Below are 27905 nucleotides of genomic sequence, written 5' to 3'. Positions count from 1 at the left end.
TTGCTTAGCAAGTGTAAATAAATTATAAATTTGTAAATGTGCACTGCTGTGCTAGGATCTTGTCTTCTGATTTATTGTCCCTTCAAGAAAATTAAACCACTTCTATATAGACTGCCTGGAGTCATATAGAAAACCACAGCAGAATGCCACTTCACCAGCTTTAGAAAAAAGTAATCATCAGGGAGGGCCACAGGAAGTGAGGCGGAAACACCAAGCAGCTATTCAGATAAGTCTGACTTTTCTCTCCTTTCAAGCATCTCCACCACATTACTACATGGAAATATGAACCTTGATACACAAAAGAAAAGAGCAATTAAAAATAAAACTAAAGTTATCTAAGAATTTGTAATAATTTGGCAACTTAGTACTGATCTTGCATTATAAACCTGCATCAAAGATACGAAATTTAGATTAGTTATAGATGGCCTATTATATGCTGAATTATTAAAGATATTTGTAAAATTTATTATAAATAAGATAAAGAAAAAAGCATAATTTTTGAACTGTAGTACAAAATTGGGTTGAATACTCACTTCCCCTCCCCAAAATTAAACTGCTTCTACAATAAACTGTCTGGAAATTATAAGATGAAAAGGTGGGGGAGGGGGCAGACACCGTAATGGTTAAGTAAAGAGACTCTCATGCCGGAGTCTCCAAAGTCCCAGGTTCAATCCTCCACACTACCATAAGCCAGAGCTGATCAGTGTTCTGGTGGTGGGAGTGGGGATGGGGGGGGGAGATTCTGGATTATCTAATATATACTGACTCTAGTGAACAATTAAAAGAATAGAACTTAAAGTTGTAGTATGTATGCACAGTGGAATAGAACTCATCTGTAAGAAATGATAAAATCTCTTTTGCCACATCTTGGATGGAAATTGAATGAATAATGTTTAGTGAAAAGTCAGAAGTCCTAGGACTAAAAAAAAAACAAAGAAAGAAAAATATGGGATGAAACTTAATTGTGGCCTACAACAGTAGATCTAATGATTCTAAAGCACAATTAGTAGATGTAATCACTGGAGGCTCTCAAGTTTCAAATTCAATCCCCAACACTACCATATGCCAGAGCTGAGCAGTGCTTTGGTAAACTATAACATCAAAACAAAAAACAAAGATTCTAAAGAGGCAAAGAAGGAGGAAGCTAAAAGAACATTGGCAACTATGCACTATGAGGTTGGAAGATGTCAGCTGGTGGTAGGTACAGTATGCAGACAACCATTACAAGGGAGATAAACTGAATACATGTGAGTGTTCTGGGAAGTGGTACAGTGAATAGCACTGACTTGCAAGCATGATGTCCACAGTTTGATCCCCAGAACTGCATTTGCCAGAGTAATGCTGACACCTATCTCATAAATCATTATTTCCTCAAATAAAGACCTTTTTAAAGTTTCATCACAAAAGTAACTATATGAAATATATGACTTACACAATCACATATGACATTAATTATATCTTAATAAAGCTAAGGAGAAAGCAGTACTTACCACCAAGTCCCAATTATTTTGTTCAAGCAATGTAATAGCTTCATCAATGTTTTCAATGCCAGTACATGCCTAGAAACAAATTAAAAAAGAGTTTTAGATATAATTTTGGATTATGGGGAAATTAAGTGATCTTTAAAAGGTATTTTTAGGAAATATGTAATTTAAAAGTAAAATTTAAATGTGTAAGTGTGAATAGGCATATGAAAAAAATCAACATTTGCCTTTAAGTATTTTACAGTTTGAAAACTGTTAATTACAAAGTAAATACATAATACAGTAAAATAAAATATAAAAAAGTTTTGTAACCCAGAATAATCTTTACATTTCTAATTCCCTAAAACTTTACAACCATATGTAAAAGAAACTTCAGTCCATACCTGGCACCATCTATGAAATTTACCTCAAAATAAGCAATAGATCTAAATTAACGTCTTTAAAAAAAAGTTTTAAATCTGTGCAGTATAATATAGTAGCCACCAGATACCTGTGGATAGTGAGGCCCAGCAATATGGCTCAATTGAGTTATGATGTGCTATGCTAATAATATAGGATAGGATTTAGTATAAATATTGAAATGTAATATAGCTCATTAGTGATTTTACCCATTAATTACATAGTTAGATGTTAATTTTGAATATACTTGGCTTAAATAAAACACAATATTTAAGTTAACACCTTGTTTCACTTTACTTATGTAATGTAAATACAGAAATATCTTAAATTACATAGATGACAGATATAGCTTCTATTTCTAGCACTGGACTAAAAGATAACAAGAAATCTTTCTCACTTTTAGATGCAACAGCAAACGTACAACTTAAAATATTGACAAAATATATTTATTTAAAACTAAGGACCACTTTGAAAGACAAAGGATAAGAGAACAAAAAGGCAAGCTACGAAGGGGAGAAAATATTTCAAAAGCAGAACTTTGATATATTGCTGGTGAAGACTCAAATGGATCTAGCTATTTTGGAAAACGGGTTAGCATGTGGGGGTTTTTTGTTTGTTTGTTTGTTTGTTTTTTTAGAAAATTATGAAACAGTATTTCTTCTGCTAGGTATTTATCCAAAAGAAATAAACATTTATATACATATGAAAATTCAAATGGGGAGTCGTGCGGTAGCACAACAGGTTAAGCGCTCGTGGCTCAAAGTGCAAGAACCAGAGTAAGGATCCCGGTTAGAGCCCCCAGCTCCCCACCTGCAGAGGAATCACTTCATGGGCAGTGAAGCAGGTCTGCAGGTGTCTATCTTTCCCTTTCCGCCTCTGTCTTCTCCTCCTCTCTCTGTCCTATCTAACAACAATGACATCAATAAAAACAACAATAAAAAACAGCAAAGGCAACAAAAGGGAAAATAAGTAAATAAACATAAAATTTAAAAAGAAAATTCAAATGGATGCTACTAAACATTTCCAAATATCCTATAAATTCAAATTAAAATATTTTCTCATTGTGTCATTTTCCTGTCTTTCTTTGCCACTTTATAAACTCTAAACATTCATTTTAAAAACTCTTTAAGACTAATTCTCAAGTTAGTTCTTCAGTTTTGGCTCTGTTAAATACAATTACGGTTTATCTTGTGGCATATAATTTCTGTGATCAAGCTAGTCTTCAGCAGTAATTATTTTCATGTTTTGGGTTTGGTGGTATCCTATTTTTTTATTATGTTGTCTCTTTTTTTAATTTTTATTCATAAAACGGAAACAATGGCAAAAACATAGGCAAAGAGGGGTACAACTCTACACAATTTTTAAGTATTTCTTACATTTGCCTTTGCTGGAATTTTAGAAATTTCATTAGCTCTACGTCAGTTTTTTTTATTATTATTTTTTTAATTATTTTTTTATTATTTTTTTATTTATAAAAAGGAAACACTGAAGGTTTCAACTAAGGATAATATATCCTGCTAGACTTTCATTCAAACTAGATTGAGGGGATCAAAACCTTCTTAGATAGACGACAGTTAAAGGAGGCAACCATTACCAAGCCTGCCTTGAAAGAGGTTCTAAAAGTCCCCTTATAAACAAGAACATCACTATAATACTTGCAATATATCAGAGCAAATAAAAATTGTTGAGTAATGGCACTACAATACATTAAATCCATAATATCAATAAATGTCAATGGCTTAAACTCACCCATCAAAAGGCACAGAATGGAAGAATGGATCAGAAAACATAACCCAACCATATGCTGCTTACAAGAATCCCATCTGACCCAACAAGATAAACACAGACTTAAAGTGAAAGGATGAAAAACTATCATACAGGCTAATGGACCACAAAAAAAGGCAGGTACAGCAATTCTCATCTCCGACACAATAGATTTTAAATTAAATAAACTAATAAAAGATAGGCAAGGGCATTACATAATGATTAGATCAATCAGCCAAGAAGACTTAATAATTATTAACATCTATGCACCCAATAAGGAACCATCTAAATACATCAAGCATCTACTGAAAGAAATTCAAAAGTACATCAACAGTAATACAATAATAGGAGATTAGGGAGTCGGGCGGTAGCGTAGTGGGTTAAGCGCAGGTGGCGCTAAGCACAAGGACCAGCGGAAGGATCCCGGTTCGAGCCCCCAGCTCCCCACTAGCAGGGGAGTCACTTCACAGGCGGTGAAGCAGGTCTGCAGGTGTCTGTCTTTCTCTCCCCCTCTCTGTCTTCCCCTCCTCTCTCCATTTCTCTCTGTCCTATCCAACAACAATGACATCAATAATAACTACAACAATAAAAAACAAGGGCAACAAAAAGAATAAATAAATTTAAAAAATTAAAAAAATAATAGGAGATTAACACACCACTCACACTTAGACAAATCAACAAAGCAGAGAATCAACAAAGAAACAAGAGAATTAAATGAAGAGATGGACAGACTAGTCAGAGTTCTTCAAATCAAAAAACACATTCTTTTCAAATCCACACAACACATACTCAAGGATAGACCACATGTTAGGCCACAAAGACAGCACCAACAAATTCAAGAGCATTGAAATCACCCCAATATCTTCTCAGACCACAGTGGAGTAAAACTAACATTTAACAACAAACAGAAAATTATTAAAAGACACAGAATTTGTAAACTAAACAATATACTGCTTAAGAACCACTGGGTCAGAGAGACACTCAAGCAAGTAATTCATATGTTCCTGGAAACAAATGAAAATGAAGACACAACCTATCAAAATATTTGGGACACAGCTAAAGCAGTATTGAGAGGGAACCTCATAGCCATACAATCACATATTATAGAACAAAAAATAGCTCAAATAAATTACCTTACTGCACAACTTAAGGACATAAAGGAAAAGGAACAAAGGAACCCTAAAGCAGCCAGAAGGACAGAAATCACTAAAATTAGAACAGAAATAAACATCGAAAATAAGAAAACCATACAAAAGAACAATGAAGCCAAAAACTGGTTCTTTGAAAAATTAATCAAGATTGACAAATCTAGCCAGACTCATTAAATAAAAAAGGGAGAAGATTCAAATTAATAAAATTGTAAAATGATAGAGATATCACAACTGACACCACAGAAATCCAGAAAATCATGCGAAACTTCTATGAAGAACGATATGCCACCAAGCTAGAAAATCTGGAAGAAATGGAATTCCTAGAAACATATGCCCTTCCAAAACTGAACCAAGAAGAACTACAAAACCTAAATAAACCAATCACAAACAAAGAAATCGAAACAGTTATTAAGAATCTCCCCAACAACAAAACTCCTGGACCAGATGGCTTCACAAATGAATTCTACAAAACCTTCAGGAAACAGTTAATACCCACACTTCTAAACCTTTTCCATAATATTGAAGAAACAGGAACACTCCCTTCCATCTTCTATGAAGCCAACATCAATCACTCTGATACCAAAAGCAGATAGGGACACAACAAAAAAAGAAAATTACAGACCAATATCTCTGATGAACATAGATGCCGAAATATTAAACAAGATCTTGGCCTACCGGATACAACAGTATATCAAAAAGATTGTTCATCACGACCAAGTGGGAATTAGCCCAGAAATGCAAAGCTGGTTCAACATATGTAAGTCAATCAATGTCATTCACCACGTCAATTAAAAGCAAAGTCAAACACCACATGATTATCTCAATAGATGCAGAGAAAGCCTTTGACAAAAATCCAACACCCATTCATGCTCAAAATTCTACAAAAAATGGGAACAGATGGGAAATTCCTCAAGATAGTGGAATCTATATATAGCAAACCTACAGCCAACATCATACTCAATGGACAGAAGCTGAAAGCATTCCCCTTCAGATCAGGGACTAGACAGGGCTGTCCACTATCACCATTACTCTTCAATATAGTATTAGAAGTTCTTGCCATAGCAATCAGGCAAGAGAAAAAAATCAAAGGAATACAGATTGGAAGGGAAGAAGCCATGCTCTCACTATTTGCAGATGATATGATAGTATACATAGAAAAATTTAAAGAATCCAGCAGAAAACTACTGGAAGTTATTAGGCAATATAGCAAGGTATCAGGCTACAAAATCAATGTACAAAAATCAGTGGCATTTCTTTATGCAAACACTAAATCTGAAGAAGACATCCAGAAATCACTCCAATTCACTGTTGCAGCAAAATCAATAAAATAGCTAGGAATAAAGCTGACCAAAGAAGTGAAAGACTTGTATACTGAAAACTATGACTCGCTACTCAAGGAAATAGAAACTGATACTAAGAAATGGAAAGAAACCCCATGCTCATGGATTGGAAAAAGTAATATCATCAAAATGAATATTCTCCCCAGAGCCATATACAAATTTAATGTGATACCCATCAAAGTTCCACCAAGCTTCTTTAAGAGAATAGAACAAAAATTACAATCATTTATCTGGAACCAGAAAACACCTAGAATTGCCAAAACTATCTTAAGTAAAAGAAACAAAAATGGAGGCATCACACTCCCAGATCTCAAACTATATTATAAGGCCATCATCATCAAAACAGCCTGGTACTAGAAGAAAAATAGGCACACAGACCAGTGGAATAGAATTGAAAGCCCAGAACTAAACCCCCACACCTATGGACGTCTAATCTTTGATAAGGGGGCCCAAAATATTAAATGGAAGGAGACTCTTCAATAAATGGTGCTGGGAAAACTGGGTTGAAACATGCAGAAGAATGAAATTGAACCACCTTATCTCACCAGAAACAAAAATCAACTCTATGTGGATCAAGGATCCGGATGTTAGACCAGAAGCCATCAAATACTTAGAGGAAAACATTGGTGGAACACTTTCCCACCTAAACCTCAAGGACATCTTTGATGAAACCACACATTTCCACTATAGAGCCTATATTTCCCCCAGTCCTGGAACCGTAGGGTGGGGCCCACTTTCCTGCATGCTTCTCTCAATGCATATCAAATAATATTGCATCCACCGATCGCAACCTAATCAACCCAACAAGTGCCACCCCAGCATGCTTCATTCACTTCAGATTGTGTCCAGACATGTCAGATGTGGAATGATAACCCTTCAGCTTCATTACTCGGATGAGACCTTTCCTTTCATAGTATTCTCTAATCCCATTCCAGGTGGTTCACTTCCTAACAAAGTCCCAAAAGCTAGATAGAGTCCAGGTCCCCTGAGATAGAGCACATGTTCACACGTATCCATAAACTAGGGTAAAATATATACCTGAAAGCAGAAGTACACAAGAGTCTACAGTGAGTACCTCCCAACACTTCCATCTGCACTATTCCAGCCTTTAGGCCCATAATTGTTCAACAATTTGTTTGGCTTTGTATGTTAACTCTCTTTTCAGCCACCAGGTTCCAGAGGCCAGCAGGATGCCAACCAGACTTCCCTGGACTGAAGACCCCACCAATGTGTCCTGGAGCCCCGCTTCCCCAGAGACCCATCCTACTAGGGAAAGAGAGAGGCAGACTGGGAGTATGGACCGACCAGTCAACGCCCATGTTCAGTGGGGAAGCAATTACAGAAGCCAGACCTTGCACCTTCTGCAACCCACAATGACCCTGGGTCCATACTCCCAGAGGGACAGAGAATAGGAAAGCTATCAGAGGAAAGGATGGGATATGGAGATCGGGTGGTGGGAATTGTGTGGAGTTGTACCCCTCCTATTCTCCAGTTTTGTTAATGTCGCCTTTCTTAAATAAATAATTAAATTTTAAAAAAAGGAAATACTGACATAGCCATAAGAGGAGTACAACTCCACACAATTTCCACCATCAGAACTCCGTATCCCATCCCGATAGTTTTCCTATTCTTTATCCTTCTGAGAGTACAGACCCAAGGTCATTGTGGGGTGCAGAAGGTGGAAGGTCTGGCTTCTGTAATTGCTTACCCACTGGACATGAAGGTTGACAGGTCGATCCATACCCCCAGCCTGTCTCTCTCTCTTTCCCTAGTGGGGCAGGGCTCTGGGGAAGCGGGACGAATTCAGAGTCTTACACGTTAGATAGTACTGAATTTGCTATATGTTTAAGAATAATGTCTTGTCTCTCTAGGTATGTATCTATGTGAATGTTCGTTGTCTTGATTGCTTCTCTGAATCCACACATTATTTTATTAGACATTATTCCAGAGGCAGATACATCAGACTCATAAGTTCATGATCATACAGTCCAAGATTTTATCCTGCAACTCCAAAAATATGACAAACTTTCCATCTCTAAAATCTATATCCGGTTAAAATGTCATTTACCAGGGGCCATGTGGTACTTTCCAAGAAACAAAAAGACTAGGATTCTAGTAAGATAACTCACAGCCTTTTCAAGCAGACATAGAGATGCCTGCCTTAATTAATTTCTTCTAGGGGGCCAGGTAGTAGTGCAGCGGGTTAAGGGCACATGGAGGTCTGCAAGTGTCTGTCTTCCCCTCCTCTCTCGATTTCTCTCTGTCCTATCCAACAACAGCAATTCTTTTTATTTATTTATTTATTTATTCCCTTTTGTTGCCCATGTTGCTTTTTTTTTATTGATGTAGTTATTATTGTTGTTGTTATTGACGTTGTTCATTGTTGGATAGGACAGAGAGAAATGGAGAAAGGAGGGGAAGACAGAGAGGGGGAGAGAAAGACAGACACCTGCAGACCTGCTTCACCACCTGTGAAGCGACTCCCCTGCAGGTGGGGAGCCAGGGGCTCGAACCGGGATTCTTATGCCGGTCCTTGCGCTTTGCGCCACATGCGCTTAACCCGCTGCGCTACTGCCTGACTCCCAACAGCAATTCTTTTCTTCTCATTTTACCTTAAAACCTAGCATAAGTTATTAACAGTTAACTATGAACTCAGCAATGAACACTTAAGTAATATAATTCTCAAACCAGGGAAATGAAGTCAATGGAGAACACTCAAATTTGATACTCCCAACATAAAACTCTTACACATTAGGAGTTAACAATAAGGTATTTATTTGGAACCAAGCGATTTATATTATCTTTTAGTCCTCTCAATAACCCTCTATTATTTCCATTAAAATCCTTAAACATAAAAATCAAACAGTAAGTTATTTATTATGAGCCAACCAATTTATCTTATCTCAGTTAATCATCTCAACAATCCTATGAGATATTAAGTCCACTTTAACAATGAGACACAGAAGTTTTAAGATTAATCAACTTGCCCAGGATCATCATGGTAGTAACTCAGATTAAAACTCCAAAGCTAAAAGAACTCTTTCTACCCTATAACTTTGTTTCTCAATAAATGCTGAATTATTACCCAGGGAGAACAAGCAGCATAAGAATGACACTATAGAAACTTTCAATTTACTGTTGTAACTCCTAGTTAATTACTTTAACAAAACGTCCTGACAGAAACATAAATTGTTATGGTACTAGAGGTTAGAAGTCCTAAAATGGGTGTCATCAGGGTTGCTTTACTTCAAGAGGCTTTGGGTACATCCGGGTACATCTGGGTGACAAGTCTAGCAGATGGAGACTTGTCTCAAGTGGCCTCCCCCAGGGCTCTGTTCTGGCTCCTACGCTATTTAATATTTACATCAATGACCTCCCAGAAACTTCTTCAAGGAAGTTCATTTACGCCGATGACATCTGCTGTGCAACTCAGGCATCAAAGTTCGACATCCTCGAGGAAACACTCACGAAAGACATGTCTCTGATATCTGATTACTGTAAAAAATGGCGACTAATCCCTAGCACTGCTAAAACGGTATCATCTGTTTTCCATCTACACCATGCCTTGGCCTCGCGTGAGCTTAATGTGCAGCTTGGCGATACGAGAATCCGGCATGAAGCCCAGCCAGTCTATCTTGGCGTTACTCTCGATCGCACTCTGTCATTTCACGAACATCTCATAAAAACTGCAGCAAAGGTGGGCGCGAGGAATAACATCATTGCAAGACTGGCCAGCTCCTCATGGAGCGCTTCCACACTACGATCATCATCTCTGGCATTATGCTATTCCACTGCAGAATACTGTGCCCCAGTATGGTTCCGTAGCCCCCATGTCCACTTGGTCGATTCCAAATTATATTCCTCCATGAGGATAATTTCTGGAACCATCCATTCCACCCGGGTTCCATGGCTGCCAGTTCTTAGCAACATCGCCCCGGCAGATATTCGTCGGGATGCGGCATCATCTAAGTTCATTTCCCACGTCTATGCTCGACCGGACCTGCCAATATATGCGGATATCTTCGCCCACCCTGTTCAATGCTTGACATCTCGTCACCCAATCTGGTCCCCTACGCCTACACTGAACTTCTCTGTTCCAGTCTCTTGGAAAGAGAGCTGGCAGTCAGCTGAGGTAAAGAACAAATACCTCATCACTGACCCCTGCAAGCGTCAACCCGGCTTTGACCTAGCACCTTATGATTGGGCCCTACTCAATCGCTATCGAACAGGCCATGGCCGGTGCGCCGCTATGTTCCATCGCTGGGGAGCCAGAGACGACCCGAACTGCCCCTGCGGCTACAGACAGACTATGACCCACATAGTCAACGACTGCCACCTCTCCAGATTCAAAGGAGGTCTCGAAACTTTACATCAGGCTCAACCTGATGCTGTTGACTGGCTACGGAAGAAGGGCAAACGCTAGAAGAAGAAGAAGAAGAGGCTTTGGAAGAAAATGTTTACTTACTTCCAGAAGATTTAAGCTTCTGGAGGCTGTCTTCAATCTTTGGCTCCTGGCCTCATTTTCATAATCTTTTGTCTCTCTGCTTTTCTTGTGGAATCTCTCTATATTTTATTCTTGCCAAATTCTTACAAAGGTGTTTGTGATTAAAATTGATCCATCTGGATAATACAACACAATCTGTCTACATAACGTTTTCTATGCTAAATTTTTTTCTAGGGGGAAGGTCACTGCCAGTGTCTCACCACTCCAAGCAAACTTTTTTCAAATATTATAGGATACAGCAATTATACTCCTAATTATGTACTCAACAGAAATACTCAAAAAATAAAATGTCTACATACAGATATAAAGATTTATACAGGAGCCTAGGTAGGCAGCCATAATGGTGTAAAAAACCTTTCATGTCTGAGGCATCAAAGGTCCTAGGTTCAATCCCCCATACCACAATAAACCAAAGGTGAGTAGTGCTGGGGGGGGGGAGAATATGTGTATAAGAATATTAATATCAGATTTATTCCTAATAATAAAAAGTAACACTCAACCCAAGTATTCAACAAATGAATACATGATCCCTGATATTTATAAAATAGAATATTGTTCAGAAGTTAAAAGAATGATTTTATGAAATGCATCAACATGAATAAATCTCTTTTCCCCCTCCCCCCAGGGTTATCACTGGGGCTCAGTGCTTTCACCACGAATACACTGCTCCTGGCGGCCATCTTTTTTTCCATTTTTGTTGTTGTTGTTGGATAGGTCAAAGAGAAATTAATAGGGGTAGAGGGGAGAGGAGGTGAAGACAGAGAAGGGGAGAGAAAGACACACCTGCTTCATCGCTTGTGAAATGACCCTCCTGCAGATGGGGAGCCAGGAACTCGAACCAGGATCCTTGTGTGGGTCCTTGTGTTTCAGAGTATGTGCACTTAACCAAGTGTTCGACCCATGGTCCCCTTGGATAAATCTTAGAAAAATACTCAGCTCAAGTAAGAAATACAAGAGTATATAACAGGGGAGTCGGGCGGTAGCATAGTGGGTTAAGCGCACGTGGTGCAATGAGCAAGGACCGGATTAAGGATGATGGTTCAAGCCCCTGGCTCCCCATCTGCAAGGGGGTCGCTTCACAAGCGGTAAAACAGGTCTGTAGGTGTCTTTCTCTCCCCCTCTCTGCCTCCCACTTCTCTCTCCATTTCTCTCTGTCCTATCCAACAACGATGACAACAACAACAGCAATAATAACTACAACAATAAAAAAAACAAGGGTAACAAAAGAGAAAATAAATATAAAAAAATTTAAAAAAAAGAGTATATACCATGTGGTACACATGATATTCAAAACTAGGGAAAACTAATCAATAATAACCGAAATGAGAACAGTTAATTTTTTTTTGAGAACAGTAATTATTTCAGAACAGAAAAGAACTGATGAGACACGGATGGACTTTTCAAAAATAATTTCTTTTTCAAATAACTTTACTGGTGAAAATAATGACTGACGTGACAATTACTGTCACATGACCACTACTTCTCTCTCTGTGATGGGTGACTATGTACCACTCCTATCATGAACCAAAATTTTAAAGAAAGCTTTAAAGAAAAATAAAATAAAGAAGGGAGTTGGGCGGTAGTGCAGCAGGTTAAGCACAAGTGGCACAAAGCACATGACCGGAGTAAGGATCCCGGTTCGAGGCCCCACCTCCCCACCTGCAGGGGAGTCACTTTACAAGTGAAGCAGATCTGCAGTATCTTTTCTCTCCCCCTCTCTTGTCTGCCCCTCCTCTCTCCATTTCTCTCTGTTCTATCCAACAATAACAACAAGAATAACTACAACAATAAAATAAGGGCAACAAAAGGGAATAAATAAATGTTTTAAAAAATAATAAAGTAACTTTTATTAAAATAAAAAAAATATGTTAAATTAAGACTTGGTAGGGAAAATGAGAGTGAGAGATAGGCCATTCCCACATTATGAAGAACTCAGATTAAGAGCTACTCAAGAGCAGAGAATTTGGAGGACCTAAACACAACAGAGTAGATTATCAGGTAATCATATCTCTACCACTTCCTAGAATGGGCCGTCACGTGATCTGGCACCAATGCAATCTACTCAGAATTCTATAAAGGTTAACAAATGCCAAAACAGTGCCACAATGGAGGTACATGCACATTTTTTCAAACAGCAGCTTAATATAAGAAAATACTATTAATCAATGACCCAGTTTCAGTTTCTTAAATAACATCTCTTTGAAAGCTTTTCTTAGAGGGGAAGGGAAGAAGTGAAGAGGACATTGAAGTTCTGGTGTGTGGTTTGTAGAAAAGGGCCCAAGTTGGGGTGAGAGTGTTTTGCAGACATCTAACATGAAGAGAGAAGAGAGTGTGTGCCCATGTGTCAAAAACTATACAGTAACCACTAACCCCCATAAACTGATAAAAAAAATAGTTTTAAGTATTTAACACTATATTTTAAAACCCTTGGGAGTCGGGCTGTAGTGCAGCGGGCTAAGCGCAGGTGGCGCAAAGCACAAGGACAGGCATAAGGATCCTGGTTCGAACTCCGGCTCCCCACCTGCAGGGGAGTCGCTTCACAGGTGGTGAAGCAGGTCTGCAGGTGTCTATCTTTCTCTCCCCCTCTCTGTCTTCCCCTCCCTCTCTCCATTTCTCTCTGTCCTATCCAACAACGACAACAACAATAATAACTACAACAATAAAACAACAAGGGCAACAAAAGGGAATAAATAAATTAAATAAATATAAAAAACCCCTTATAAATACACTATCAACTCTTACAATAGTATCACATAGTATTACGATTGTCTGCTTATATACATATTTCCGTCACTAAAGTAAACACCAGAACTGCAGAGATCAATGATTACTGCTGTCAGTGTTATAATTATCTTAGTACACACAGAATTGTCTAGCACATAATAGGTTACTCAATTAATACTTGATGAATGGATGGATGTGTTGTAAACAAATATATTTCTTATATAATGTCAAGCATCTTAGATAGATTGGGGTGACTGGTGTATGTGTGCTGCTTCTAAGCTGCACCACCACCACCTGGCTCACCATCGTGAGCTAGCTTTCCCTCACTCTCTCTCTCAAGTAAACCAAGAGGTCTGGGTGGTGATGCACCTGGTTGACTGAACATGTTACAATGCACAGGACCCAGATTGGAGTCCCCGGTTCACACCGGCAGGAGGGGCAAACGCTAGAAGAAGAACCGGCAAGAGGAAAGCTTCACAAGTGGTGAAGCAGGGCTGCAGGTGTCTGTCTGTCCCCCCCCCCTTTTTTTAAGATTTTATTTACTAATTAATGAGAAAGAAAGGAGGAGAGAGAGAAAGAACCAGACATCACTCTGGCACATGTACTGCCAGGGATTGAACTCAGGACCTCACACTTGAGAGCCTGATGCTTTATCCACTGCACCACTTCCCGGACCACTCTCTCCTCTATTGCACCCTTTACTCTCGATTTCTGGCTCTCTATCCAATAAATCTAAAAAAACAATAATTTTTTTAAATAAAACAATAATTATCCCCTAGATTTTTACCACTGCCTGGGTAAAGCACACACCCCAAACTATTTGCAAACCAGGTACTTTGGTCTATTCCATGCTTAACAATCCATGTTCTGATGACCAAAATGGTGTCTAGTACCAGTAAGAGAATGTTCTAAATAATGATTTTACAGATGTTGTGGTTAATGTGTCTATTCTATCATACATGAATATTCTAGTTAATATTCATAGTTTCCTATGAATCTTATTCCAGATAAATTTTCCAGAATATCATCACTAGCAGATCACAGATATAAATCTGATATCTGGGTGGGTGGGTGGGGGTGAGGGGGTAACTCACTGGGTAGAGTACATGGGTCTAAGCACAAGGTCCTGGGTTTGATCTCATGGGAGCATCCATGTATAGCACCAAGGACCAAAACTAGAGAGTGGGGGAATAATGCTTGGTTGTTCACTTTTTATCTCTACTTCTTCTTCTTTTTATTTTTTTAATTGGATAGAGAGAAGAAAAATTGAGAAGGGGAGAGGAGACAGAGAGATACATATATCCCTATTCACCACTCGTGAAGCTTTCCCCCTGCAGGTGGACACCAGAGGCTTGAACCCGCGTCATTGCTCACTATGATGTGTGTACTTAACCAGTTATGCCACCACCTGGTCCACCAGTCTACTTCGTAAAACAAGGAGAAGTAGTTCTGGTGACAGTTTAGAAGCAGCACACATGCACCAACCATGTCCTGGGTTCACCCCAGTCAGTCTAGACAGTCTAGTCTCTCTCTCTCCCTCTCTCTCTCTCTCTCTCTCTCTCTCACACACACACACACACACACACACACACACACACACCTACTGTTGTCTAAGTTCTTACTCAAGTATTTTATCCTGGACTCGATAAAGTGAAGGTTGAGAACAAATTCCAAGTTTTATTTTTGGGTTCTTTAGTTTAGTTTTGCTTTGCTTTTTTTAGCCAGAGCATAAAGTCAGAGAATGAAAGAGACCACATACAGCACATGAGCTTCCCTTCAATGTGGTGGAGACTGGGCTCAAACTTGAGTCACATGCATGGCAGAGCAGCACATTATTCAAGTGAGCTATTTCAACAGTCCAAATCTCTGTTTTATATGAGTATATATGAGCTTCTAAAGTGTTGGTAAAATTGTTTGTTAGCAGTTCTAGAGATGGCACAGTAGATAAAGTGTTGGACTCTCAAGCATGAAGTTTCAAGTTCAATCTCCCGCAGTACATGTACCAGTGTGATGTCTGGTCCTCATTCTCTTTCTCTCTTCCTATCTCTTATTAATAAGCAGATCTTGGAGGCTGGGTGGTAGTGCACCAGGTTAAGTGCACAGTGCACATGACACGAAGTGCAAAGAGAGGCATAAGGATCCTGGTTTGAGCCCACTCCCCACCTGCGGGGGGAGGGGTCCGCTTCACAAGCAGTGGAGCAGGTCTGCAGGTGTCTTTTTCTCCCCCTCTACCTCCCCTCCTCTCTCGATTTCTCTGTCCTATACATAGCAACAACAGCAATAACAACAAGGGCAACAAAATGGGGGAAATGGCCTCCAGGAGCAGTGGATTCATAGTCAGGCATCCAGCCCCAGCAATAATAGCTCTAGAGGCAAAAATAAAATAAAATAAAATAAAATAAAATAAAATAAAATAAAATAAAATAAAATAAAATAAAATAAAATAAAATAAAATAGTGGTCTGGGTGGTGGTGCAGTGAACTCTCAAGCATGAGGTCCTGAGTTCAGTCCCCAGCAGCACATGTACCAGAGTGATGTCTGGTTCTTTCTCTTTCTCTCTCTCTCTCTCTGCCTATCTTCATGAATAAATAAATAAATAAACTTAATTACATTTAAAAAATAAAATAAAATAAAAGTTGTATGTGTTAGTGTTTCTCCAGTAACAAACTAGAGACCAGATACATTACAGAGCTTACAATATCCTTTATATCCACAAGAGGGAGCAAATATTTAATACATCTTTCTGGGAATTTCCTACATCCTAATTTTACATGAGTCTTTTAGGGAACAGTAATTGCAAAAATAATTTTGTAAAGTGACCGAAAGAATTTAATTGCATGTCTACCATGTACCAGGTAAAATGCCTAGAAGCACAGGGGGTAAGAGATATACCTCCTGCTAGCAGACTTTACAGTATTTCAAGCAACAAAGCATTTTTAAAGGTCTACAAAATTCTTTAATGAATACAAAGAATATCTACTTTTAAACTTTTTATAGTATTAGTGTAAATATAATTTAAGTATTCAGTATAACCATAAACTACAAAAACTATTAAAAATATCAGTAACAGTCTATAATCCTAAGAGATATAAATAGCATGCATTATACAATACAAAGAATTCACTTTAAGTATACAAAGCACCAATATGGCTCTTCTTTTTGCTTTAATAACATTTTTATAAGTAAATTCCAATAATCTAAGTCACTTGATCTTTTTCATTCAATTTAATTAAAATGTAATCAAATTTACATTAACTTGAAGCAAATCTGGGGAAACAGTCAACAAGTATCTCAGGAGACAAATATTTTTGAAAAGTATTAATGAACAGTAAAATCATAATGCCAACACTAAAAAGACTCAGTCTACTAATAACATTTTAATACAACATTTTTTATTTTATTACCTTTATTTATTTATTGGATAAAGACAGCTAAAAATTGAGAGGGTAGAGGGATGGTAGAGAGGGAGAGAGACAGAGAGAGACCTGTGGCACTGCTTCATCACTGGCAAAGTTTTCCCCTTGCAGATGGGGACTGGGGGCTCAAACCTGGGTCCTTGAGCATTGTAACATGTGTACTCAACCAGGTACACCACCACCCAGTCCTGAATACAACATTTTAAAAATATATTACTGTGGGTGGGGGTGACAGCACAATGGTTATGCAAACACACTCTCATGCCTGAGGCTCCTAAGTCCCAGGTTCAATCCCCTGCACCACCATAAGCCAGAGCTGAGCAGTGCTCTGGTGTTTCTCTGTGTGTGTGTCTCTCTCTCTGCATCTCTCTCAAAAATAAAAAAAATTAATAAAAAAAAATTTTTTAATATATATTATTGTATAGAAAGGGAAGAGAATGGTAGAGAGACAGAAAGACACCTGCAGCCCTGCTTTACTTTTCATGAGTCTTTCCCCCTACAGGTGAGAACCAGGGGCTTGCACAATGTACTATGTGCTTAATCAGGTATGCCACCGCCTGGCCCCAACAACATTTTTTATGACATAAAATAAAAAATAAATTGCTGTCTGGGGTAGCTAGCATAATGGTTATGCAAAGAGGCTCATCCTTTGGAGGCTGGCTTCAAAGTCTCAAATTCAATCCCCCGCACTACAATAAGCCAGAGCTAAGTAGTACTCCAGTTAAAAAAAAAAAAAAATGCAAAATGGCAGATGACCTCAGAAAAACTTTTCCAATTAACTGAGTCTATGAAAAAATAAAGTATGGAGTATGTTCCCTTTCAGGAAGGCATACTGGAGGAAACAAAATTTAAATAATAATCAAGTCTGAATCAAAGCAGAATTCGAGAGCAAACACCTCATCACAGACCCCTGCAAGCGTCAACCCGGCTTTGACCTAGCACGTCATGATTGGGCCCTCCTCAATCGCTATCGAACAGGCCATGGCCGGTGTGCCGCTATGTTCCATCGCTGGGGAGCCAGAGACGTCCTGAATTGCCCCTGAGGCTACAGACAGACTATGACCCAAATAGTCAACGACTGCCACCTCTCCAGATTCAAAGGAGGTCTCGAAACTTTACATCAGGCTCAACCTGACGCTGTTGACTGGCTACGGAAGAAGGGCAAACACTAGAAGAAGAAGTACTGTGCATTTAGAAAGTTATTAGAGGGGTGGTGGTGCACCCAATAGATCTTACAAGTTACCATGGACAAGGACCCAGGTTCAAGCCTTTGGTCCTTACTCACCTGTGTGTGTGTGTGGGGGGGGGGGGTAATGTTTCACAAGTGGTGAAGCAGTGTTACAGGTATCTCTCTCTCTCCCCTTCTCTATCTCCCCCTTCTCTCTCAATTTATCTCTATCTCTATCAAATAAACAGATAAGTAAATAAAAGTTACTGGGCAGGCAAAATAACTCACTTGGACTGTATGTTATGTTGCAATGTGCACTGTACCAGTAAGGTATACCTGTATCTGTAACTCTACAGTCCTATACTTACCCCTTGGATAACAAATGCCAACTGTGGTATGTCCTCAGGCCAGAAGGGAGTTCCATACAACTATTGTTATGAAGATATACTAAAGGTATTCAAAAGGAATGATACAGAAATGAATTCTGGGGTCCGCTATATATGTCACCTCTGTCCTTTAACCAAAAGATGACTAAACCAATGTTAAGTTAATATAACTTTATTGTTTTTTTAAAGTTTTTTAAAATTTATTTATTTATTCCCTTTTGTTGCCCTTGTTGCTTTATTGTTGTAATTATTATTGTTGTCTGTCTTCGTTGTTGGATAAGATAGAGAGAAATGAAGAGAGGAGGGGAAGACGGGGAAAGATAAGACAACTACAGACCTGCTTCACCCTTGTGAAGCGACTCCCCTGCAGGTGGGGAGCCGGGGGCTCGAAGCGGGATCCTTCCGCTGGTCCTTGAGCTTTGCAGCATGTGCACTTAAGCCCCAATGTAACTTTAAATCCATCTCCTGTATATACCAAGGCTCTGTTATAATAAAGATCAAGCTCACACTCGTGTGCGTATGCGCACTATGTAATTTGCCTTTTCTTTTTCCTCATACTTCTACTGTGCCTTTTTAGGTTTCTGATTTTGTTTAAATATTGGTTCACAAAGGAAAAAGTGACTGTTCCTCTTTGTCAAAATAACATTTGTCTTCAGTTACTCATGCTTACTCATCAAGTTAACTCTTCCCAGGGGACTGGATGGTGGCGCACCTGGGTTGAGTGCACTCATTATCACATATAAGGACACAGGCCTCAAACCCCTGATGCTGCAGAGCTGCAGAGCTACAGAGCTGCAGGTGCCTGCCTGACCCCCCCTCTCTTTCTCTCCCCTCTCTCTCCTCCCTCCCCCGCCCCCCGCTTCAATTTTTCTGTCCTATTCAAGTAAAAAAAAGGGGGGGAATGTCTGCTTGATTCTCAGTGATAACCCTGGTGGCAAAAAAATAAATATTTCTTTTTTTTTTTTTTGCCTCCAGGGTTATCCCTGGGACTACGGACCCACTGCTCCTGGAGGCTATTTTTCCCCTTTTGTTGCCCCTGTTGTTTGTCGTTGTTGTTGGATAGGTCAGACAGAAATCGAGAGAAGTGGTCCAGGAGGTGGTGCAGTAGATAAAGCATCGGACTCTCAAGCATGAGGTCCTGAGTTCAATCCCGGCAGCACATGTACCAGAGTGATGTCTGGTTCTCTCTCTCCTATCTTTCTCATTAATAAATAAATAAAATATTTTTTCAAAAGAAAAGAAAAGAAAAGAAAAGAAATCGAGAGGTGGGGAAGACAGAGAGGGGGAGAGAAGACACCTGCAAACCTGCTTCACCACGTGTGAAGCGACCCCCCCACACACAGTGATACGACTTTGGACTCTTAAGCATGAGGTCCTGAGTTCAATCTCCAGCAGCATATGTGCCAGAGTGATGTCTGGTTCTTTCTCTCTTCTCCTATCTTTCTCATTAATAAATAAATAAAATCTTTAAAAAAAAAGAAAAGAAAATGAAGTCTAGAACAACTAGTGCTTCTCATTGTATGTGCAGTAATGTGAGACACACAATGAGAACTGTCTCCCAACTATAGTCCAACAACTTCACATAAAACGTATCTTCGCTGCTGGCAAAGTTTCTCCTAAGTATGCCTCCCAGTCACACTGACTGAATCTGTTTAATCTATCTCATACAGTATCAAGGTAGTTATCAACAGACTCCAAAAAGCAAGAAACAAGCCACATTCAGAACTGATTTTAACCATATTCCTCAGGCTTTCATATACACATAAAAAGAAGAAATTCTTGTGGTCCAGGGGGTGGCGCAGTAGCTAAGGCACTATACTCTCAAGCATGAGGTCCTGAGTTTAATCCCTGGCAGCACATGTACCAGAGTGATGTCTGGTTCTTTCTCTCTCCTATCTTTCTTGTTAATAAATAAATAAAATCTTAAAAAAAAAAAAAAAGAAGAAATTCTTTAAGCCATCAGAATCTATTTGAGAAAGTCTGGTGACATTAAGTTTCTTTCTTTCTTTCTTTCTTTCTTTCTTTCTTTCTTTCTTTCTTTCTTTCTTTCTTTTTGCCTCTGGGGTTATGGCTGGGACTCAGTGCCTGCACTATGAATCCACTGCTACTAGAGGCTCCCTTTTGTTACCCTTGTTGTTTATCACAGTTATTATTATTGTTGTTACTGCTGTCATTGTTGGATAGAATAGAGAGAAATCAAGAGAGGGTGAAAGAGAGAGAGAGACCTACAGACCTGCTTCACCACTTGTGAGGTGTCCACCCTGCAGGTGGGGAACCAGGGACCTGGATCCTTACACCAGGCCTTGCACTTTGCACCATGTGTGCTTAACCTGCTGCACTACTGCCAGGCACCCCAAAATTAAGTTTCTATATTAACCTTAGCATTTGGTCCATAGCATTAATCCAGGAACAATAGGATATATTAACAATTATATAGACTCTGCTTTGACCCACATGGAAGCTAGGGCAAGTTTATTGCACACAGCAGTTCTGGCCAGTGAGCTGACTGACCTGAATGCTTTCCAGAGTCAAGGTATGTCACTGATCACTTCAGCCAATATGTCTGGAAAAAATTTCAAATCATCCAATTAAGAGAACTCCCTCTGAGAGTTATATAAAGAGACTCTCATGCCTGAGTCTCCAAAATCCCAGATTCAAATCCATGCACCACCAGAAGCCAGAACTGAGCAGTGCTCTGGAAAATATAATAAATATATAAATAAATAAATCTACAAAATATATGTTACAAAGAAAGTCAGTTGTCATTCTAAGAAGTGAGCCCAAGAAACCTTTGCTAACTTCATTTTTATTTAATTATTTATTTATTTATTCCCTTTTGTTGCTCTTGTTTTATTGTTGTAGTTATTATTGTTGTTGTTGTTGATGTCATTGTTGTTGGATAGGACAGAGAAAAATGGAGAGAGGAAGGGAAGACAGAGAGGAGGAGAGAAAGATAGACACCTGCAGACCTGCTTCACCACTTGTGAAGTGCCTCCCCTGATGGTGGGGAGCTAAGGGCTCGAACCGGGGTCCTTAGGCTGGTTCTTGTGCTTGGCACTACCTGCACTTAACCCGCTGCAATATCGCCCAACTCCTGCAAGCTTCATTTTAGAAAGATCATCACAGTCACCTATCATCACAGTCACCTGAAGACTGCAAAGTCTAATGGTGTGTGTGTGTGTGTGTGTGTGTGTGTGTGTCAGATATAAAGAGAGAGAAAGATATTTAATAGCAGTTAACAAGACTGTAAGATTACGAGGGAACAGTTCTACACTGCACCCATGATGGTGCCTCTTTAAAGAGATCCAAGTATATGTTTTTAGGAAGGAGGCAAGTTAATACCCAGGTACTACACAAAAATGTACAGTCCTAGCCAGGTAAGTGGCTCAGTGGGTAGAACGCACAACTTGCATACCTGTGGCCCCAGTTTCTATCTCTGGCACTATATATGCCAGAACAGATCAGAGCTCTGATAGATCTCTGTCACTTTCTGTATCTCACTCTCCCTCTAGTTCCTTTTTCTCTTCCATAAATTAAAAAACCTTTTTTTTTTTCTAAGTCTTTTGTACAATCCCATGATCCAGGAGGTGGCATAGTAGACAAAGTGCTCAGCTCACAAGTATGAGGTCCTGAATTCAATTCCTGGCATCACATCTGCCAATAATGTTCTTTTTCTCTCTCCCTCCTTCTCTCTCTCTTTCTAATGAGTAATTTTAAGTTAAAACACAGTCCTATGGGCAAAGTACTATCTATAAGTGTGGGTTATTTATAATTGTTCATTGCTAGATCCTGCTAAGTGGGACCTACATCAATCTGGGAAGTACATGGCCTTCCACTCAGTTGGCACACCTTAGGGACTCAGTTAAGTTCAAATAGTTGAATCTTGTCCTCAGTCTTTAAAAAGCTGAACAATGACTATCAGTCCAATCTGTGCCATTTGTCCAGGTCACTAGTAACCTGCCTGGAAGAATCTCTTAGATCAGGTTATAGGATAGATATGGGATAGACATCAGGAGCTACCTGTAGACATTTTACAGGAATGGTACAATCAATCACTGGTGTTTCTAACAGACTTTTTGGTAAAACTAAGATTGACAAGTGGTAGTCAGACCACCTAATGGGTGATCAATAATCCAGTAATCAATTAAATTTAATGTCCATGCAACAAGTTTGGAAGAGCTGCACCAGGACATTTCCCTTATGAGGAAGGTTTCAAGTACGGCTCTAAAAGACAAAAAACATCCAATTCCTTCCCTCCCCCAAAATTTATGAAATCTATAACATTCTCTCCGTAGGAATAGATTGTTATTCTGACTCCATTGCCACAAAATCAATATGCTTCACTGCAATGGCTATATAATTTCGTCCTTTTCCATTCACTTCCTACTCATACTTAGGACTTTCATGTCTAAAGCTCCTAGAGACCCAACACCATGCCTTCAACTAAGTTGCAAAGTTCTGATGAAGAAATATTTGAAGTTGATGTGGAAATTCCCAATCTGTGACTATCAAGACCATGTTGGAAGATTTGGGAATGGATGCTGAAGGAGATGATGATCCAGTTCCTCTACCAAATGTTAATGCAGCAATATTAAAAAAAAAAAAAAAAAGTTATTCAGTGGTACACCCACCACAAGGATGGCCCTCTTCCTCCTCCTCCGCCTCCTCCTCCTCCTCTTGAGGATGATGAGAATGAAGAGAATCGAACAAATGATATCCCTGTTTGGGAACAAGAATTCCTGAAAGTTGACCAAGGAACACTTTTTGAACTTATTCTAGCTGCAAACTACTTAAACATAAGGTCTCCTTGATGTTACATACAAGACTGTTGCCAATATGATCAAGGTGAAAACTCCTGAGGAGATTGATAAGACCTTCAATATAAAAAATTATTTTACTGAAGAAGTAGAAGCCCAGGTACGCAAAAAGAACCAGTGGTGTGAAGAGAAGTGAAATGCTGTGCCTGACACTGCAACACCGTAAAGATTGTTCCAAATACTAGTTGCACTGCTGTTTATAATTGTTAATATTAGACAAACAGTAAACAAATGCAGCAGCAAATAACTGTATTAGCAGAATAGTGTCCTCTTTGCATGTGTAGTTTTGAGTACAGATTCCAGACTTATAGCTGAGTTTTTCGTACTATGATCAAGTTTTCTTTTTTTCTTTGCTTTGAATAAAACTGAATTGTGGGGGGGGGGGGAACCTACAGAAACTCACTTAACATCCCCCTGTTGCCCAATAAAGGCCACCATATAGAGACTCATCAAGATTCCAGCCACACCACCCTGAACACACCCAACCTCAACTGATCTCAGAAGCTAAGTAGGGTTGGGCTTGGCTAGTATTTGGATGGGAGAGACTCAGCAAGCAGTATACTCAATCAAATAGTCATTATTCTTATAATCTAGGGCCATGTCAACTGAACAAAATAATACAAGTGTTTGAAACAGAATTATGTTTGAATTCCCTGAGCCAACCACCACTTGGAAATCTGCTACACAACAGGTATAAGAAAAAGGCAGGTCTTGGACTGCTGCTAAGAGGGAACAAAAAAGAAACACCATGACCAAAAATGATCAGGGTGAATCTTGAATTTTCAAAGTAGGACTCTGTAATTTTCTACCCCATCTTTCTTCATCATTATCCAGGAACTGATCAACATAACCAATCCCTTTAGAGAGAAAGCTGAATTCAGTAACCAGTCTTACTTATTATGACTATTCCAGTATTCACTCACATATCAAATGCCCGTGGGAGTATAAAGGTTCATCAAATAGCTTGACTCACTACTGAATGACTGTTGCAGTAAGAAATATACCATTGTCAGAGTACAGAAACAACACAGATAAGTTTCAAAGGTTGTAAATGTGTGGTTTAAGAATCGGTTAATGGGGCTAGAACAACACCATAACTATAAAAGTTAACAACGGTGAGGAACCACTGATACCTCTGACAGAAGTCAAACATTTGATCTGCCAATGGCAGGCAGATGCCACATTCCAGGCATCATAGCTTATATTTTATGACAAGTGAACTTTCAGCAGGAGTCACAAGTCTGGCATCAATTAGTACTCTGCATCAGAAACATAGAATCTTTTATTTTGAACCCAGTTTATGGTGGTTGATATGCTGTTAAATATGATACAATGGTGGGTGCAGGCAACAGTAATGACTCTAGGCAATACACAATCAGTCAGAAGCTTGACTCTAGATGGCCTTCAATTTACCAGGCCCATAGCATAGGCATCTACATGAGCAATTTAGACTGGTCAAGTCAATAGCTATAATGTTTCCATGGTTCACAGTTTCAAAGAGAACTAGCTGTCTTTAATCTCTAAGTCGAAAGTTTCCAAGTAGATAACCAAATAGCTAGCTACTGGCAACAGGCCAAGAGTCAGTAGAAATAAAGTTTAATGAGGGAGAGTACTAGCCAGCACTATCAAAACAACCTGAATTCTACTAAGCAGAGAGAAATCACACTCATTATCTGAATGTCTGATGCAGAAGCTGAACAGTAAAACAGTAAAAAGCAAGCAGATGTAATCAATTTCTGCTTGGCTGAACCACTGATGAACCAGGTCCAGGTTTAGGGAAACTTCTATGCATTGAGCATTCCACTGAGTCAGTAACTTTACTTCACACAATGAATTAGGAAATGAAATTTCCTCCAAAGTTAAGAGCCAGGCAGTGAAACATTATATATCCCCATTCTCTCATCTCACAAGCCCTTGAAAGTTCTAAAAACTTTGCTTTCTGCCCACAGGGGTTGCAAATTTGCCTCTTTTCACATTCAGATGTTGTTGCACACAGGTCTGTAAACGTCTGTCTGAAAAGGAAGTAGAATTCACCCAGGCAAGACATTTTACTACTAATTAATACATTACAAGGGGGAAGAGAGTTTGAATCTGAGTGTGACTGACAAACTGATGAAAAGCATTTACTTCATCAGAAGAAATTTAAGGATTATTGAGATTTAGCAACAGTCAGAGGAACCTACCATCAGTTGTCCTTGAACCTACTTCCTAGTACTTAACCTACAACCACCTTCCTAACTAATATCTCAGCATTAGCAGGCAGTAAAGCAGTGAAAAATCTAACAATTTGATCAGTATGTTTGCTGTCAATTTTCATGGTCTACCATCAAAATCAATCAGCCCCTCAGGTACTCATCATTCTTCTTTCAGAAAGTCACCTGTCTATTAATACCCATCCTTGTTGTCTAAAAACTGTTAAGAGCAGTGAAGAATTCAAGACTTTACCATTCTTGTAAACAAGTTAGGTAGGCTGCCAGCATCCATGAAACTGGCAGAAGACCTACACTCCTGGGTTATAGACAATGAACTTTATGAATCACAGTTTACTAGCTGTCAGAATATCAGTACTTCCTTGCACAATTCCCCAGTTCATTTTCCACAAGGCAACACAAAGTAGGCCAAATGACACCTGCACATGAGGTGAACTGCATTAAATAACAAGAACCCACAGTACAAAGAAACTAAAAATCTGTAAATGGGTACTACACATGCCCACCCTTTGCTCTGGAGGGAAACACTATATCTTCCAAGCCATACAAACAGTCTGGAAAAAGTAATCAGAAACAAAAGTGTCTCTTCTGTTCACAAGATATATAGAAACCATGGAAAGCTCTATCAATGGGTATCAACAAAGAGTCCTTATAGAAATTCAACTCTATTTGGAGTATGGCACCAAAGTAAGAAAGCAGAAGTACACTAGAGTTTGCAGTGAGTACCTCCCTAATACTTCCTCTCCACTTTTCCAAGCTTTGGGTCCATGATTGCTCAACAATTTGTTTGGCTTTGTATGTTAACTCTCTTTTCAGTCACCAGGTTCCAGGTGTCATCAGGATGCCGGCCAGACTTCCCTGGATTGAAGACACCACCAATGTGTCCTGGAGCTCAGCTTCCCCAGAGACCCACCCTACTAGGGAAAGAGAGAGGCAAACTGGGAGTATGGACCGACCAGTCAACGCCCATGTTCAGAGGGGAAGCAATTACAGAAGCCAGACCTTCTACCTTCTGCAACCCACAATGACCCTGGGTCCATGCTCCCAGAGGGATAGAGAATGGGAAATCTATTGGGGGAGGGGGTGGGATATGGAGATTGGGCGGTGGGAATTGTGTGGGGTTGTACCCCTCCTACCCTATGGTTTTGTTAATTAATCCTTTCTTAAATAAAAAAGAAAAAAAAAAAAAAAAGAAATTCAACTCTAGTATAGTATCTGGCAGAAACAATGCAATCACAAGCATTATTCCTTCCCCATGAAATCTAAAATAAGAATATTCAATTATGTCCCTATCTCACTTTAACTATATGTCAAATGATACAACTTAATTTGACTTAAAAAAAAAAAGTTCTGGGTGGTGTATTTCACCAAAATAAAAGACTCTGAGATGGGGGAGAGGGTTCGGGTCCTGGATTGTGATGGCAGGCGGACCTAGTAGGGGTTGAATTGTTATGTGGAAAACTGGGAAATGTTATGCATGTATTATTATATTTTGCTATCAACTGAGAGCCATTATTCTCCTAATAAAGAGATTAAAAAAATAAAGTTTTATAAAGATTGAAAAAAAAAGTTCTGGTTATACAAGAAGGCTTTCATGCCTGAGGCTCCAAAGTTCCAGGTTCAATCCCCAGCACCACAATAAACCAGAGCTGTTGGGGGAGGGGGAGAGATAAAAAGTTAATTCAGGGAGTTAGGGGTTAGGCGCACGTGGCACAAAACGCAAGGACCGCTGGCCACCTACAGGGGAGTCACTTCACAGGTAGTAAAGTAGGTCTACAGGTATCTTTCTTTTTCTCCCCCTCTGTCTTCCCCTCCTCTCTCGATTTCTCTCTGTCCTATCCAACAACGACGACATCAATAACAACTATAATAACTACAACAAGGGCAACAAAAGGGAATAAATAAATAAGTAAATGTTAATTCAGGTGGTCCGGGAGGTGGCGTAGTGGATAAAGCATCGGACTCTCAAGCATGAGGTCCGGCAGCACATATACCAGCGTGATGTCTGGGTTCTCCCTCTCTCCTCCTATGTTTCAAATAAATAAATAAATAAATAAAATCTTTAACAAAAAAGTTAATTCAGGGTGTCGGGTGGTAGCACGTGGCGCGAAGTGCAAGGACTGGCTTAAGGATCACCACCTACATGGGGGATCGCTTCACAAGCAGTGAAGCAGGTCTGGAGGTGTCTTTCTCTCCCCTTCTCTATCTTCCCCTCTGTCCTACCCAACAACAATGGCAACAATAACAGGAATTACAAGGGTAACAACAAGGACAACAACAAAAAAAAAAAATGGAGAAAATGGCCTCCAGGCACTGAGCCCCAGCAATAACCCTGGAGGCAAAAAAAAAAATTAATTCAACCACTACTTTTCCCTTCGGTCAGAGAGTAAGAAGCCAAGAAACAAGATTATTTCTTTTTTTTTTTTTTAATATTTATTTATTTATTCCCTTTTGTTGCCCTTGTTGTTTTATTGTTGTAATTATTGTTATTGATGTCGTTATTGTTGGATAGAACAGAGAGAAGGGGAAGACAGAGAGGGGG

At 39.3% G+C, this 27905-nt stretch overlaps 1 protein-coding gene and 1 pseudogene across 2 annotated transcripts in view; one reads left to right on the top strand and one right to left on the bottom strand.

The window, feature by feature from the left end:
• FAF1 (Fas associated factor 1) overlaps positions 1-27905 on the bottom strand; it is a 347080-nt gene that overhangs the window by 306400 nt on the left and 12775 nt on the right. The window contains exon 2 of the mRNA XM_007536689.3: positions 1491-1559. Coding sequence (XP_007536751.1) covers positions 1491-1559 — 69 coding nt within the window. The remainder of the gene's footprint in view (positions 1-1490; positions 1560-27905) is intronic.
• On the top strand, positions 22355-23298 carry LOC103125851 (S-phase kinase-associated protein 1-like; annotated as a pseudogene). Its single transcript, XR_001601800.2, has one exon. The product of XR_001601800.2 is annotated as an S-phase kinase-associated protein 1-like (transcript).

This window comes from Erinaceus europaeus, chromosome 13 (assembly GCF_950295315.1).
Source record: "Erinaceus europaeus chromosome 13, mEriEur2.1, whole genome shotgun sequence".
NCBI classification, from domain to species: domain Eukaryota; kingdom Metazoa; phylum Chordata; class Mammalia; order Eulipotyphla; family Erinaceidae; genus Erinaceus; species Erinaceus europaeus.
Note: the sequence above shows the minus strand (reverse complement) of the source record. Positions and strands in the feature narration are given on the sequence as shown.